This window comes from Oryctolagus cuniculus, chromosome 13, assembly GCF_964237555.1.
Source record: "Oryctolagus cuniculus chromosome 13, mOryCun1.1, whole genome shotgun sequence".
Lineage (NCBI taxonomy): Eukaryota > Metazoa > Chordata > Mammalia > Lagomorpha > Leporidae > Oryctolagus > Oryctolagus cuniculus.
The window spans coordinates 18,148,116-18,163,514 of NC_091444.1; the positions used below are offsets into that span (position 1 = coordinate 18,148,116).

The 15,399-nt window shown below is 56.4% G+C and overlaps 1 protein-coding gene across 6 annotated transcripts in view; it reads left to right on the forward strand.

Annotated features, from left to right (window-relative positions):
* LGR6 (leucine rich repeat containing G protein-coupled receptor 6) overlaps nucleotides 1-5,402 on the forward strand; it is a 124,040-nt gene extending 118,638 nt beyond the window's left edge. For all 6 annotated transcript variants that reach the window (XM_017347859.3, XM_008268587.4, XM_008268585.4 and 3 more), the window contains one exon: nucleotides 1,452-5,402. In XM_017347859.3, coding sequence (XP_017203348.3) covers nucleotides 1,452-2,692 — 1,241 coding nt within the window. In that variant the 3' untranslated portion in view covers nucleotides 2,693-5,402. The remainder of the gene's footprint in view (nucleotides 1-1,451) is intronic.
* Nucleotides 5,403-15,399: the final 9,997 nt, after the last annotated feature.

The window sequence follows — 15,399 nt, forward strand, 5'->3', positions numbered from 1 at the left end:
GCAATGAAGGGATGAAGGGTGTGCTGCTGCTTCTTCGTCCCACCCTCACTTCCCAGTTCTCCTCCTTTCCTCGACTCAGGCCCGTTGGCCTGCTCCCCCTGCCTCCCAAAGCCTGATGAATGCCTGCCTGATCTTGCGGGATACCAGCTCTCAGTGCTCGGTGAGAGCAGCACGCCCCCTAGTGCCAGCCCAAGGCCAGAGCACGGCCCAGCCTGGGGGCTGCAGGTGGTGTCTCTGATTTGGAAACCCACAGGCTTCATTCCCACTGCCACAGAAATTTCCCCTCTGAAAACTGGCAGTCATCAGGGAGGAAGGAAAGAGGATGTGCCAATAGACAAGGTCCAACTTGAACTTCCTTTTAAAATCTCTCATACAAATGGTCAAGTAAGTTATGGTACATCACGTGATGGAGTATTTATTACACATTGAAAAGACGCTTTGGGGAAATATAAGGCTATGGGAAAGGTGTATTATAAAATTTTAACTTAAAGGGAATAAAAGGCTATATACAATAGAATCCCAGTGTAGTTAACACACACACACACACACACACACGTAATTTTTTTCACTGAAAGGAAACATCCCCAAAATACAGAGTTTGCTCTGAAAGGTAAATTCATAAACAGTTTTATTTTTCCCATGCTATATTTTCAAATTTTCTGTAATTACCAACTATTATTTGGTAATCAGAAAAATGCCTGATTTTTTTTTAAAAAAAGCTCACAGAAAAACCTTTCAAATTCCCAAGCTACCTAGAAATACATTGAAGAACAAGTTTGTAGCCAAAGGAAATGAAGATATTATAGTAAGTGCCAAGTTACAAGGGAATTTAAGAACAGACTCGGGAGAGACGGGAAACAGCAGGCTATCACCCATGTAGCGTGGGTGCCAGTTGGAAAACCCCAGAGGTCCTCTGTGTTTTGATTACTTGCTTTGCTGATGGGCTGATGAGGATCCGAGAGGGTCTGTACCCCCTCAGGACAGGGGAGAGGCAGCCTGGCCCAGCGCCCAGTAAGGGTTCCTCCGCGCTACCTCAGTGGACGGCTGAGCGCTGTCTGGGGGTCATAGGATGGTGGCTGTCAGGGCCCTCCCGTCTCCGTGTCTCTGCTCCCACCCAGCCCCAGCCTGATGCCCTCAGCTACTTGATGACGTCTCGTCCCTTCCTTTCCTCCAGAGACCGCTCCGCGGACAGGCTGCCTTGCTCGGTGCCTGAGTTAGCGCTGTGTTATCCTGGGTATACATATGTTTCTGTTTTCTGTGTGAAACCAGGAGGAGGGTAAATACTCATCTCATATGCAGCTCGTTAGAAGACCTGTGTTTGTCCCGTCGTCTCCCCCCACCCAGCCCCAGCCAGGAGTCCCCCACCGTGAGACCTGCAGAGGCTGGCCTCCCCCAGGACGGTGCCGAGGGGCCTCTGGCCTGGCGGTGATGTGTGATCCTCTCTCCCGCAGGCCCCTTCAAGCCCTGTGAGCACCTCTTTGAGAGCTGGGGCGTCCGCCTGGCCGTGTGGGCCATCGCGTCGCTCTCCGTGCTCTGCAACGGGCTGGTGCTGCTGACTGTGTTTGCTGGCGGGCCCGCGCCCCTGCCCCCGGTGAAGTTTGTCACAGGTGCCATTGCCGGCGCCAACGCCCTAACTGGAATTTCCTGCGGCCTCCTCGCCTCAGTGGACGCCCTGACCTTCGGCCAGTTCGCCGAGTACGGAGCCCGCTGGGAGATGGGGCTGGGCTGCCGCGCCACGGGCTTCCTGGCGGTCCTGGGGTCGGAGGCCTCCGTGTTGCTGCTCACGCTGGCCGCCGTGCAGTGCAGCGTCTCTGTCTCCTGCGTCCGAGCCTACGGGAAGGCCCCCTCCCCGGGCAGCGTCCGCGCCGGGGCCCTGGGCTGCCTGATGCTGGCAGGGCTGGCCGCAGCCCTGCCCCTTGCCTCCGTGGGAGACTACGGGGCCTCCCCGCTTTGCCTGCCTTATGCCCCAGCCGAGGGCCAGCCGGCGGCCCTGGGCTTCGCCGTGGCCCTGGTCATGATGAACTCCTTCTGCTTCCTGGTCGTGGCCGGGGCCTACATCAAACTCTACTGCGACCTGCCGCGCAGCGACCTGGAGGCCGTGTGGGACTGCGCAATGGTGAGGCACGTGGCCTGGCTCATCTTCGCCGATGGGCTCCTCTACTGTCCCGTGGCCTTCCTCTGCGTCGCCTCCATGCTGGGCCTCTTCCCTGTCACCCCTGAGGCTGTCAAGTCTGTCCTGCTGGTGGTGCTGCCCCTGCCTGCCTGCCTGAACCCGCTGCTCTACCTGCTCTTCAACCCCCACTTCCGGGATGACCTTCGGCGGCTCTGGCCCTGCACCGGGAGCCCAGGGTCCCTAGCCTGTGCTGCTGCCCGGGAGCTGGAGAAGAGCTCCTGTGAGTCCACCCAGGCTCTGGTGGCCTTCTCTGACGTGGACATCGTCCTGGATGCCTCCGAGGCTGGGCGGCCGCCTGGGCTGGAGACCTATGGCTTCCCCTCAGTGACCCGCGTCCCCTGTCAGCAGCCAGGAGCCCCAAGCCTGGAGAGCAGCCATTGTGCAGAGCCAGAGGGGCCCTGCTCTGGGAAGCCACCACCCCCCGTGGATGGCGAACTGCTGCTGAAGGCAGAGGGCGCCCCTCCACCCCCAGGCAGGGCCTTCCGGCACTCTAGCGGGGCCTTCGGCTCGCACGTGTAGCCGTCCCCTCGCCTGTCTCCACGTCTCCTCCGCCCGCCCTCCCGCCGTCCTCCGTGAACGATGGCTGCTTGTACAATGAACACAACCAAAACTCAGCAGTGGGCTCCGTGGCAGGATGGCCACGTGCGGCCCCACTGCTCCCTCTCCCCCAGCCGTAGCCAACCAGGGCGTCTTGGCCCAGTTCCCTTTCGCCCTTCCTCAGCCTCACCGTCGTGCCGGGCCTCTTTCTTGCCATGCCGGAGGCCATGGACGAGGGACCTGGAAGTCTGTCTGCTTGAGTGACACGATGGGAATAAAAGCCAGCAGAGGGGTTTTGGGGCTGCGCAGGCTCAGGCTCGCAGCACAGCAGGCAGGGAGGCCCCACGGAGAGGGGCCTGGGAGGGGACCACAAAGGCATGTGGGCATCTCCCGTGGGACTCATGAATGAGATGTAAGTGTGTTCTGTGCCTCGTTAATCTTGACGCATGCCACACCAAAGCACTTTCTGTTAAAGTCAGCTTTGGAAGAGATCACACAGTTTCAGGGGACCTGTTGGCGTAGGTGCGGCCCTGAGAGGTCCTGCACCCGTAAAATCTGTTGAACTTCACTTAACCACGTTCCCCCAAACTGTCTGACGGCCAGTTGTTGCTTCTCATAGAAGTGTCATGGCTAATAGCTCATGACACTTAGCGTTGCTCTCTCCGTACCGCCTACGTGCTCACCCCACAGCATCACAAGATGGCACCACTTCTGAAAAGCCCCCCAACCCAGGGTGAAGGGTCAGAGGTCAATGATGACCCTCCCCACCTCCACACTGCCCCTCCTAAGCCTCCTCCTTACCCAGGGAGGCATGGGGAGGAGCCTGTATCATGGCTGCAGCCTCAGCCCGAGTTGGGGTGGGAAGAAAGGTGTCCCTGAGTGTGCCTCCAGCCCCCTCCCCACCCCCAGGCACCAGGAAAACTTCTGCCCCAGCGAGAGGGTCAAGGGACTCTGGCTGGCTGGGTGCCCTCTGGCTGAGTGGCCATCCTGTGGTTCTCCTCCAGATGCTGCCTGCCACCTCTGTGGCTAGCCTGGTCCTGCTTTCTCTGGGGGAGAACAAGCCGTTAGCCAGCAAAGAGGAAGGATGTGCGTCTTGTGGGTATTGCATTTTAGGCAGCACTGTGGATACCCAGGCCTGCAGGTGCCCCTGACGTCTCTCTGCCGCACCCCTCATGACGTCAGGGTTTACCCAGCCCTGCTGAGTGTTTCTATGTGACTCAGTCTCAGAGTGAGGAGGGGAGAGCCCAGGCATCCTTGCAGATGTGGGGAGAGAATCTGAGGCTCGGACAAAGGCGAGAGTGGTTTCCGGGCACAGCAGCGTCGGCTCGGGGGCTCTGCAGTGCTGACACTGAACGGGGCACAGTGCTGCCCTGGATCCTGCCGCCGTCCTCGGCCAGGCTCTCCCCAAGGGGCGCCACCGTTAGGACACCCCTGTGAAAGAAAGCGCTTCCCCTGCCTCCGCAGCTCACTGAGAGTCGGTGATTCTTGGCGGGGCAGGAATTCTCTGGGGTGATAAAGATGGCATAGCCGGGTGGTGTGGGGGAGCCTCGACTTCTGGGCAGTCACCCAGGCCTCTGCTCCCTCCCTTCCTCTCCCACCACCGCGTGGTCCCTGTGTCTCACTGTTTCAGGGAGCCGTGTTGGAGTCAGTGCAGCGGCCGAGTGTTGCAGGTTTAGGAGTTACGGGAACTGTTCCCTGTAGGTGGCCTCTTCCATGGCAAGGGGGCCAGTGCTTTCTGGGTGCAGCCCTGGGGGATCACTGCTGCCACCTCTCTGTCTGCTTCTGGCAATCTGGGCAAGGGCCAGGGCTGGACCTCCTGGTCAGCGGGGAGGTGTGGAGGAAGCGGGAATGGGGTGGGGCTGTTTGCCACGAGATAGTTTCATTGTCCAAAAAGTGTAGGAGATGCTGTGATTTTACCCGAAGCCAAACTGTGCAGTAAGTGTCTGGTTTTGACCGACTTTCTAGTAAGTCCATAGGTGACTGCTTGGCCGTCTCCATTTTGACCAGTGGAAAAGCATAAACATTTTATATTTGTCTTTAAATAATCATGAAATCAGGAGCCAAATTATTCAATGTAGAAATGCATTGTGTTTGGTTGACAAAACCTTTGAAACTGGTGTCCATGGGAACGCATCCACCAGTCACCATGGCTGGGGAGACGCTGGGGGCTGCTGACTTGGCGTAAGTTGGCCCCAGCAACAGGTGCCACCCTCAACCTCCTCTCTAGCGCGACTTGTGCAGGGGACCTTCTGAGGGGGTCCATGACTTGCGATGCAGCTGTGTGCCCGCCGAGAGGAAAACCCCAAACCTTCAAAGCTGAGATTGGAGAGCGAGGGATTAACAGAGCCTCCAGCCAGGCCTTCTCCTTGCCTCCTCCTGCTCCTCTGACCTCCCAAACTCCTTCTAGTTTCCTTTTGCAGGAAGAATTAAAAGCTTGAAGAACAAGGGAGGGGAGAGCAAGGAGCTGACAGTGAGCAGGCCTGAGTATGTAGGGATGGCAGGTGGCTAGAGCCTGGATCCCTTCTGATGCCATCTCCTCTAACTACCTCTGCTCTGGTCAGCAAGTTTTCCCGCCCACAACCCCTGCAGCCCTCTGGGGCCCAGTCGCATGGCCTCGCAGCTGTGTGAAGTGGCAGCATTGTCGAGATGTAAATACTTGGGTTCTTCTGTAAAATAAAGCACGGGTAAAGTAGCACGGGTGTCGCTCTGCTCCTTCCGGCAGCTCCCGGGGGAGCCCTGGCTCTGGACAGCGGGGGCTGCCTTGAGAGGGAGGGATCGGGGTGTCGAGGTGTCTTCTGGGTTCTGGGCGTCTGGGGCACGGTGGAGGAGACTCGGCATTGGAGTTTGGAGTCATTGAATCAGTTCCTCTCACCCGTGTTGAAGGGCCTTAGTGTGCCGGCCAAGTCAGGAGAGGAGTCAGGAGCAGTGAGCAGCCTGGCTGTCTGCTGCTCAGACCCGAGCCTTCCGCTGGGGTTTCCTGGTCCTGAGATTCTCAGAGAATCAGCTTGCCAACCCCCCCCCCCCCCAGCTGAGCTTCCTCACCCACTTCCCGTCTCGGGAATCTTCCCAGAAGCCTGCTTCAGGGTGGATGATGCCTGCCAGACAGGCAGCCCCCCCCCCCCCCCACCTCTCGAGGTAAAGGAAGGACCCCGAGTTTAACAAAAACCTGCCATCACGGGCATGCGCCGCACTCCCCAGAGCAGCCTCAGAGCCCTGCTGACCCGGCGCCTGGCCCCTGAGGGGACAGCACCTGTCCTCACTCTTCCCGAAGCATCCCAGCCCTGCAACCTGTGCCCCCCCGCCCCCCCGCCCCAGCGGTGCAGGCCAGTGCCTCAGGTGCTCTGGTCGGCGTGGGGGAGAGAAAGAGGCGGGAGTCGACACCAGTGAACGCAAGTCTCTTCACAGTGCCTGTGTGGAGTGTCCAGGGAAGCCATAAACCCAAGGTCAGAAAGGGCAGTGGGGCTGGGCTCCGTGGCACCGGAAGCCAGAGGGCCATTCTGGACTTGAAGCGGCTCCGGGCTCCGACTGGCGGGAACCTGCGCCACTGCGCCACGGCCGTCCCACTGCTCTCCGGAGCTTGTTAGGGCTGCCTGCGTTCCGTCGCACCCGCCTGCGCCCTCCTACCTGCGTAGTGTAGCAAGCTTTGGATGGGGCTCATCTTTGAATAAGGAAAGACATTAACGTGGTTCAAATAACACATCAGTGGCAGTCCCCTCCCCTGCCTGGACCTGTTTGCTCACTTCCCAAAGTTACCACTTCCACTAGTCTCTTTTACTTTCTTCTTCCTCTTCCTCTTCCTCTTCTTCTCCCCCTCCCTCCCCCTTCTCTTCCTCCTCTCCTCCATCTGAAAGACAGGGTGACGGACAGAGGGGCAGAGACAGACAGAGATCGTCCGTCCGCTGGTTCACTCCCCAGATGGCCACAGTGGATGGGCTGAGTCAGGCTGAAGCGGAGAGCCTGGAACTCCATCCAGGTCTCCCGCACGGGTGACAGGGCCCAGGCACTTGGGCCGTCCTCTGCTGCCCTTCCCAGGCACAGTAATGGGATACTAGTGTGGCAGATGGTAGCTGAACCTGCCGGATGAAACACCGGCCCCTTTTTCGCATTTTCATATAGCCCAAGGATATTTCCATGTCTGTGAAGAAAGCTCGCTCGCTCGCTCGCTCGCTGTCTCCCACTCTCTCTCTCTCACAGCAGCTCGTATCATTATGTGGATGTGTCTTAATTTTATCTCACCATTCCTTCTGATTGAGCTTTGGTTGCTTAATCTTTTGCCCTTACAAGTGACCCTACCAGTAACCTTGGATGGATGTCATTCAGCACATGTATATCTCTAAGATAAATTCCCGGAAGTGGAATTTCTGGGTCAAAGGAATATAATTTTGTGATTGATTTTTCAAGTCTTGCTGCTGCTGCTTTTCTAAGATTTATGTGAAAGCCAGAGTGACAGGGAAAGACAGAGACCTTCCGTCTGCTGGTTCACTTCTTGAACGGCCAGGCTGGGGCTGAGCCAGGCCAGAGCCAGGAACCAGGAACCAGGAACTCCATCTGGGTCTCCCATATGAGTGGCAGGGTCTTGAGTACTTGAGCCGTCTTCTGCTGCCTTCCCAGGTGCATTAGCAGAGAGAGCTGGACTGGAAGCAGCTGGGACTCCAGCCCACACTCGCGTGCTCTGCTGGTGCCACAGGCCGCAGCCCAACTCGCTGTGCCCGGCCCCCGGCCCCCTGGCTGCTTCTGCCGACTCCTCGCCTGTGGCTATGATGCGCGACTTCTGCTTGCTCGGACCTCACTGGTCCCAGTGCTTTCTCAGGTCCTCTCTATGCATCCTGGACCAATCGCCTCGTTTTCTGTTGGTAATGCCCAGGGCAGCGTCCTGAGAGATTGAGAGAATCTGAGCGGCCCAGCTGTTTTCTCTACGCTAGGCCAGATTGTAGGCCAGTGGTTGACTAACGGGCTGACCACACTTAGACCCACTAACTGCAGTGTGTGCATGGCTGTGCTTCTGTGGGGTCATTTCGGACAAAGAGTGACCACTCCAGGCTTCCCCTTGAGCGAAGGCTGTGGGTAGGGCTCCTTCTCTCAGAATGGACACTACGGAGGCATAGCGAGAAAGTTCCAAGACAGCGGGGACCACGTGGCTCATTCCCCGCTCTCACTTCAGTCCTCTAAGCACCGGCCCTGGCCCAAAGAGGTGCTTGATTACTTTCTGTCGAAGAAAACAAAGAGAATTAAGAAATTTACCTGAGTATATCCGTGAAGAATCTGTTTCCCAACCTAATGGGGCTATTCGGCCAGGAGATGTAAATCAGGTAGAGACAAAACCATTCCTGTCCCCAAGAGCTGCCACTGTGTCACCCTGTGATAGTACAGTGAGACCTGAGGGACCATCGGTTCCCTGGTGCTCTCTGTACTGACCCCTGCGCTGGCCCCCACAGCAGTGGAAATCCCACCATCGTAGGTGCTCATTCCTCCGGGGTAGGCATAGCCCACTGTCTCGGCCACCTGTTGCTTTTGCCTGTCCGGTGGTCACTTCTGTTCTTCTGAAGACATCTGTCTGGCTTTCCTTAGGGCAGCCCCCCTGGGCCACCTGCTGCACGTGGTTCAGGTGCGGCTGGCCCCACACAGGCTCCGCGGGATGGGAATATGAGCCAGTCCAAATGAGCTTCCCTTCTCCCCTGGCCACTGTGCTCGGTCCAGGGACGGGGCTCGTACCCCAGGCCCTGCGGTGGGACTTGACCTGGGAACTTTGCTGGAGCTGAGAGGGGAGCACTGGAATGTCTACACTACAAGGGTGTAGCGAGGCCAGTGTGTGTGTTGTCGCCTTGGAAAGCAGCGAACACTGATGGCAATGAGTTGAGCGCCTGTACCTGGGCTGGAGTACAGCTTGTGAACCGTAACCGCCTACTCACTTGAGACTTGCATTCCTGTCACTTATGTGGAGGAGAACCTGGACGGGCGTCCTTAGTAGCCCCCTCTGCACCACCTCCCGCCCGTGGCCCAGGGGCAAACCCACCGTCCTCTTAACAACAGTTGGGGTGAAAGAGGGCAGTTATTAAAGGGGAGTGGGGGGACAGGCAAGGAAGATTGTCAGACAGATACCCAGACAGATACCGGCTGGGGGCAGTGGGCCTGCGGGCGAAGCTCCTTTGGGGGGGGGGGGGGGGCAAAAGAACACTGGGGGAGGGGGAGGGGGAGGGGTGGGAAGGGAAGGCAGGAGGTAACCAGGCCGGCTGTGCAGGCTTCCTCCCTGAACCTGGGGACCATGGGCTCTGTCCACCACCCTTGGACAGAGCAGGGAGCTTCCAAATGAAAGGACAGCCCGGTGTTGGCCCTGAGAGAGACCACACAGGCAGCTAAGCCGCTGCCTCCTGGTACAGAGGAGTAGGCCGATGGAGAGCAGCTCGTCCAGGATCCCACAGCTGCTCTTGGGGAACCGGCGTGACAGGTGTACAGACATTAGAATAGAACCCGTACGGTTGATAAATGTGATCAAGATTTACATGAATAGCCAAGAGTCCTTAAGTTTTATTTTTTTTTAATTTTTATTTATATAGATGAGAGGCAGAGTTACAGACAGTGAGAGGGAGAGAGACAAGAGAGAGAGGTCTTCCATCTGCTGGTTCACTCCCCAAATGGCCACAATGACCAGAGCTATGCCAATCCAAAGCCAGGAGCCAGGAGCTTCTTCAGGGTCTCCCATGTGGGTGCAGGGGCCCAAGGACTTGGGCCATCCTCCACTGCTTTCCCAGCCATTAGCAGAGAGCTGGATGGGAAGAGGAGCAGCCGGGACTTCAACAGGCACCCATATGGGATGCCAGCACTACAGGCAGAGGATTAACCTACTGTGCCACAGCGCCAGCCCCTAGTTTTATTATTTTTAAAAAATATTTATTTATTTGAAAGAGTAACAGAGAGAGAGAAGGGAAAATAGAGATCTTCCATCTGCTGGGTCACTCCCCAGACAGCTGCAACACCAGGGCTGGGCAGGCTGAAGGCAGGAGTCCGGAACTCCATCCCGGTCTCCTTTATGGATGGCAAAGGCCCAAATATTTGGGCCACCTTCTGTGCTTTTCCAGCCGCATTAGCAAAGAAGTAGATCAAAAGTGGAGCAGCTGGGACTCACACCGGTGCTCCTATAGGGGGTGTTGGCACCGCAGCCGGCGACGTAACCCATGGCGTCACAACACTGGCCCTGTAAGTTTTCTTGACAATTTCTCTGAGTCTCAGTTCCGTCATCAGTAAAATCTGAGTGGTTATACATGAACACTGAAGGTTACTGGAAAGATTTTCAAATTTCTCGTATAAAGACTTTAGCTTGATGCCTAGCAGTAACTCCCAGGTCAAGAGAACCTGGAGACTAAGGTCTCAGCCCTAGCGGAGGTTGCCTCTGATGGAGCTTGGGGGTTAGGAACCCTCGGACACATCCTTGTTTGAAGCAGTTTCCGGTCGGCATGGTGGCATGGTAGGTTAAGCCTCTGCCTACGACTCAACTTGGCTGATCCACTTCTGATCCAGCTCCCTGCTAATGCACCTGGGGAAGTAGCAGAGGATGGCCCAAGAGCTTGGGTGCCAGCACCCACATGGGAGACCCAGAAGAGGCTCCAGGCTCCTGGCTTCAGCCTGGCCCGGCCCTGGCCGTTGTGACCATCTGGTTACCAGCAGATGGAAGGTCTCTGGCCCTGGTGGTCTCCCTCTCTGTAACCCTTTCAAATAAAATAAATAAATCTTAAAAAAATAAAAAGATGGAAGGCAGGGGACACAGTCTGGTCGGATGTGGGATGGGGGGAGGTGAACTGTCGCTCCCCCTCTTCGTGGAGGAGCAACACTAAGCCCTGCCTAGGCTTCATATCCGAGTCACGGCACCATTATGTCGCTCCCCCTCTTCGTGGAGGAACGACACAGGACCCTGCGCTGTTCTTTCGTCTGCTCGGCCCTCCCCGGGATTGCTGCTGGTTCTTCCCGGGTTGGCTACTATCCCTTCCACCTCCGTGGAAGGGCAGTTCCCCCTGGCCGCATTCCCCACTTCCGCAGGGGAGCGGCACACCGCCGGCCGGTTCTCTGGGGGGCTGCACAGGTGTTCCTTCAGCTAGATGTTCCCCATAGATGTTCCTGGTGCATGCCGTCTCTCTCCTCCTTTATAGTCCTCCTCCGCCAATCCCAACTCGGCTGCCCACACGCCGAGTACGCTGCTCTCCTCCAATCAGGAGCAAGTCCTACAGTTTATTAGTTGAACTGGAGGCAGCTGTGCGGAAGCTGTTTACTTCTCTCCCAGCGCCATATTGTGGGAGAGCAGATGCATAGAATAAGTCCTAATTCGAGTAACGGATTGCTCCCCACAGTGAACAAGGAAAATGAGCACGTGGAGAGGAAACCCCTGGAGGGGGGACAGGATGGAGGTGGGGGGGCAGACTCCGGGTAACCTGACATCCCCGATATAAACCGAGTGGGAGGAGGGCTGTGCACGCTCTGGGGACCGAGGCAGGAGGCAGGAGCATCGTGCCAGGAAGCAAGCACAAAGTGGAACGTGGTGTTTCTCCGCAGGGCACGGCTGTGTCCATCGCCCCAGCCTCTCTCCAGCTCCTCCCGCAGCCGTGTGGAGTCTGGACTGCACGCTGCCCTGCAGCCGGCCATCCTGGGGAGCAGGTTCTGGAACCACAGCCCCACACCCCTCCCGGTCCTCCCTCCCTCAGGCTGCCCCAACCTAAACAAGGCAACCTGGCAAGGCGGGGCTGCGCTGATGGAAAAACACACACTTGGCTGGAAACGCAGCTTTATTTGTGTGTGTTGAATTCCCGCAGCAGCCAGAGGATAAATAGCTGGTCCCAGCCTGAGCGCAGAGCCTACCCGCTAGGTGGGTGGTAAAATCTGTTCTTATTTAGATAGCTTTTGGGGGCGAGGTGGAGAGGGGGATGGGGAGCGGCAGGAGAGGGGTCTTGGAACCTGCAATGTTTAGATGATCCATCATGGATGTCATCTCTCCTCTTTAATTAGGGGTGTGGCATGGAGACAACACTCAGCTTGCACGTCCTAGGGATGGCGCAGATGGGCAAGCAGGCCGAGGGCAGGGCAGCTCCTTGGGGCCCACCGCCCGGTGGACCCGTCTCCTGCCCCAGGCCCCCGCTGAGGGCTCCCTGTTCGCTCTGCCCAGCTTCAAGGCATCCCTTCATTCAACCCTCAAGCTCCACCCTTCTCCCCACTTGACAGAAGAAAAACTGAAACAAAGACTGAGCAGAAGCTAAGCTCGCACGGTTGGAGGCAGCGCCACTGAGGCTGGAAGCAGCGGCCCCGCTTTTACCCCTTTCCCATCCTCCCCAGGCCTGGACAGGGGCCTCAGCGTTCCTCAGCCGTGTGCACGGCATCCCCACTCCCTGGCCCAGGTCCTGTATGTGTGTGAAGGCAGAGAGCTGGATGGATGACTTCTAGTAACTTGTGGCTCTGGAGGGAGTGTCTTCCAGCCACCATGCCCCCATCACAGTTTCAGCCGGGTGCAAGTACTGTGAGAAAGCAGGTGTTGTAATGGGCTGGAGAGTGAGGCTCTAGGGCTCCCTTAGATGGGAGAGACAGGGGCTTCTGGGACAACTGAGACCATCACTGGGAATGCAGGGGACAGAGGCACTAGCACATGGGAAAGTCCTGAGCAGGCAGGGGCTGTGTCCAAGGGATGGAATGCAGGAAGCGTGGCCAGTACGTGTAAAGGTCAAGGGGACTCGGGGACGGACAAAGCAAGCAGGGGCCAGACGGCGCGGCATCTTACGGATCAGAAGACACTGGATTGCTGTTCCCACTGCAAAAGCAAGCCGCTAGGAGGGCCTTAGGAAGGGAAGCCAAATCTGACTGGCAGTGATCAAAAGATGATTGTTGCTGCTGTGAGGAACACGGACTGGCAAGGGTCAAGGACGGAGGCGAGAAAAATAGGTGGCAGTCTGTGCTGCAGAACAGGTGAGGTGACGGGGCGTGGCCTCATGCTGGGAGGCGGGAGTAGCTGGTAGAGCTGACTGGACCTGGTGACAGGTTCCATGTGAAGGGGGTTTGTCCTTAGGTGATTTTCTATAATTTTCTCTAAGTGCACCTGTCATTTCACATCTGTGTGCAGCCCAAACCAACCAGCACGTGCCATGTCCCTGGCCAGTGGCTGCTTTCAGGGTGGCCCTGTCCCAGCACCTGTGTTCCAGAGTGAAGCCCCTCAGCCTGCTGGGACCGCTGCTGGCAGTCACCGTAAGAGGGAAGAAAGTTCAGGACTGAAACGCCCGTGAAGCGGATACCACGGCGGCAGGGAAGAGCGCGAGACCTTGAGGATCCTGCTGAGCCTCTGAACCCAGCACCCAGAGCCTGCCCGACGCCCAGACGTCCCGTCTCACGGGCAGTGAACTTCCTCCATCTCGCCAGTCGGATGGACTTTACTCACCCTGAGTGTATCCGCTAGCCGGCTTTCAGTCCTATCTAGAAACCCTGGTTCTGACTAAGCATCCCCAAGTATGAGACAAGCTTGGAACAAACAATTCCTGAGCTTTAAGAGAAAGATATGGGGCCGGCGCTGTGGCTCACTTGGTTAATCCTCTGCCTGCGGCGCCAGCATCCCATAGGGGTGCCGGGTTCTAGTCCTGGTTGCTCCTCTTCCAGTCCAGCTCTCTGCTGTGGCCCGGGAGTGCAGTGGAGGATGGCCCAAGTGCTTGGGCCCTGCACCCGCATGGGAGACCAGGAGGAAGCACCTGGCTCCTGGCTTTGGATTGGTGCAGTGCCAGCCATAGCGGCCATTTAGGGGGTGAACCAGTGGAAGGAAGACCTTTCTTTCTGTCTCTCTCTGTCTATAACTCTGTCAAAAAAAAAAAAAAAAAAAAAAAGTAACTGAGAAGTGGGTCCAAGAATTCTACAGTATATATACGTATATATGTGTATATATATATATATATATATTTTTTTTTTTTTAAAGATTTGAGAAGTAGAGCTACAGAGAGAAGGAAAGATGGAGAGAGAGAAGTCTTCCATCTGCCGGTTCATTCCCCAGATGGCTACAACGGCCAGAACTGGGCCAATCCGAAGTCAGGAGCCAGGAGTTGCTTCTTCCAGGTCTCCCATGCAGGTGCAGGGGCCCAAGCACTTGGGATTGGAAGTCAAGCAGCTGGGACACAAACTGGTGCCCATATAGGATGCCAACACCATAGGCGGAAGCTTAGCCCACTGCGCCCCAGTGCCGGCCCCAGGAATTTGTCATCACCTGGTCATCACAGGTTATATAATTCACATCTCTCATCACCAAACATGCTGTATAGCAGAAGGCTCCTCAGAGAAGGGCGCGAAGAAATTCACAGGTAATGAATGGAAACCGCCGGGTCAGAGCGCACTGCACAGGCGTGGTGTCTCATAAATCATCATCGCTCCACTGGGGAATGGACGGGGCATGCTGGTCCTTTCTCTGCCTAGGCGGTTCCAATATTTACCTTCCTCAGAATGCAACCTCGTCCCTCTCCAATGGATCACCACTCAAATCTGTGAAAATACGTGGCACCTAACAGGCGTGCACGCAACGTCTGCTGGGCAGATCAGCTGCACCAGTCACTGACCAGCTGAGTCACAGAGTGTAAGCTGCAGGGCGGGAGTGTTCGGCCGGGCACTCCAGCTTTCCACGCCCCACATGGGAATGCCTGGTTCAACACCTGACTCATTTCCTGCCTATGCAGAACCTCGAGGACAGACTGACTTCCGGTTCCTGGCTTCAGCCTGGCCGGCCTTTGCTGTTGAGGCCATTTGGAGAGTGAACCGATGGAGGATCTGTCTCTCCCTCCTTCTCTGCCTTTCAAATCAATCAATCTTAAAAGAACAATTGTGAGGCTGGCATTGTGTAGTGGGCTAAGCCTCCACCTGCAGTGCTGCCATCCCACGTGGGCGCCAATTCTGGTCCCAGCTGCTCCTCTTCCCATCCAGCTCTCTGCTATGGCTGGGAAAGCAGTGGAAGATGGCCCAAGTCCTTGGGCCCCTGCACCCACGTGGGAGACCTGGAAGAAGCTCTTGGCTTCGGATAGGCCTGGCTCCGGCAGTTCCGGCCATTTGGGGAGTGACCAGCAGATGGAAGACCTTTCTGTCTCTCCCTCTCTCTGTAACTCTACCTCTCAAGTAAATAAATAAAATCTTAAAACAAAAATTAGTGGGACCAGCATTGTTGCATAGTAGTAAATCTACTGCCTGAGATGCCAGCGTTCCATATGGGTGCTGAGTTGTGTCCTGGCTGCGCCTGCTGATCCACCTCCCTTCTAATGGCCTGGGAAAAGCAGCGAAAGATGGCCCAAGTGTTTGGGCCCCTGCCAATCACATGGGAGAACTGGATGAAGCTGTCCCAGCATGGCCATTGCAGACATCTGGGGGGTAAAGCAGTGGATGAAGATCTCTGTCTCCCCTTTCTCTGTAACTCTGACCTTCAAAATAAATAAATAAATCTTTAAAAAAATTTAGCACTTCTTTACCTTATTTCTACATCTTTTTAGCCTTTTAGAAAGCTAGAATCCCTGAAAACCCAGGGGTAACTGAATTGTTTCTAACGGCTGTTTTACACTTCTGTCAGGCATTCAGTGTCCCTAGTGATGGTGCTAAGTTGGCAGAATAAAGACCACAACTCCACACACTTTAATATCCTGACTATACAGCTCTTTGGCCACTTCACTCCAGACACACATTCAAGATAAACACATACTTAC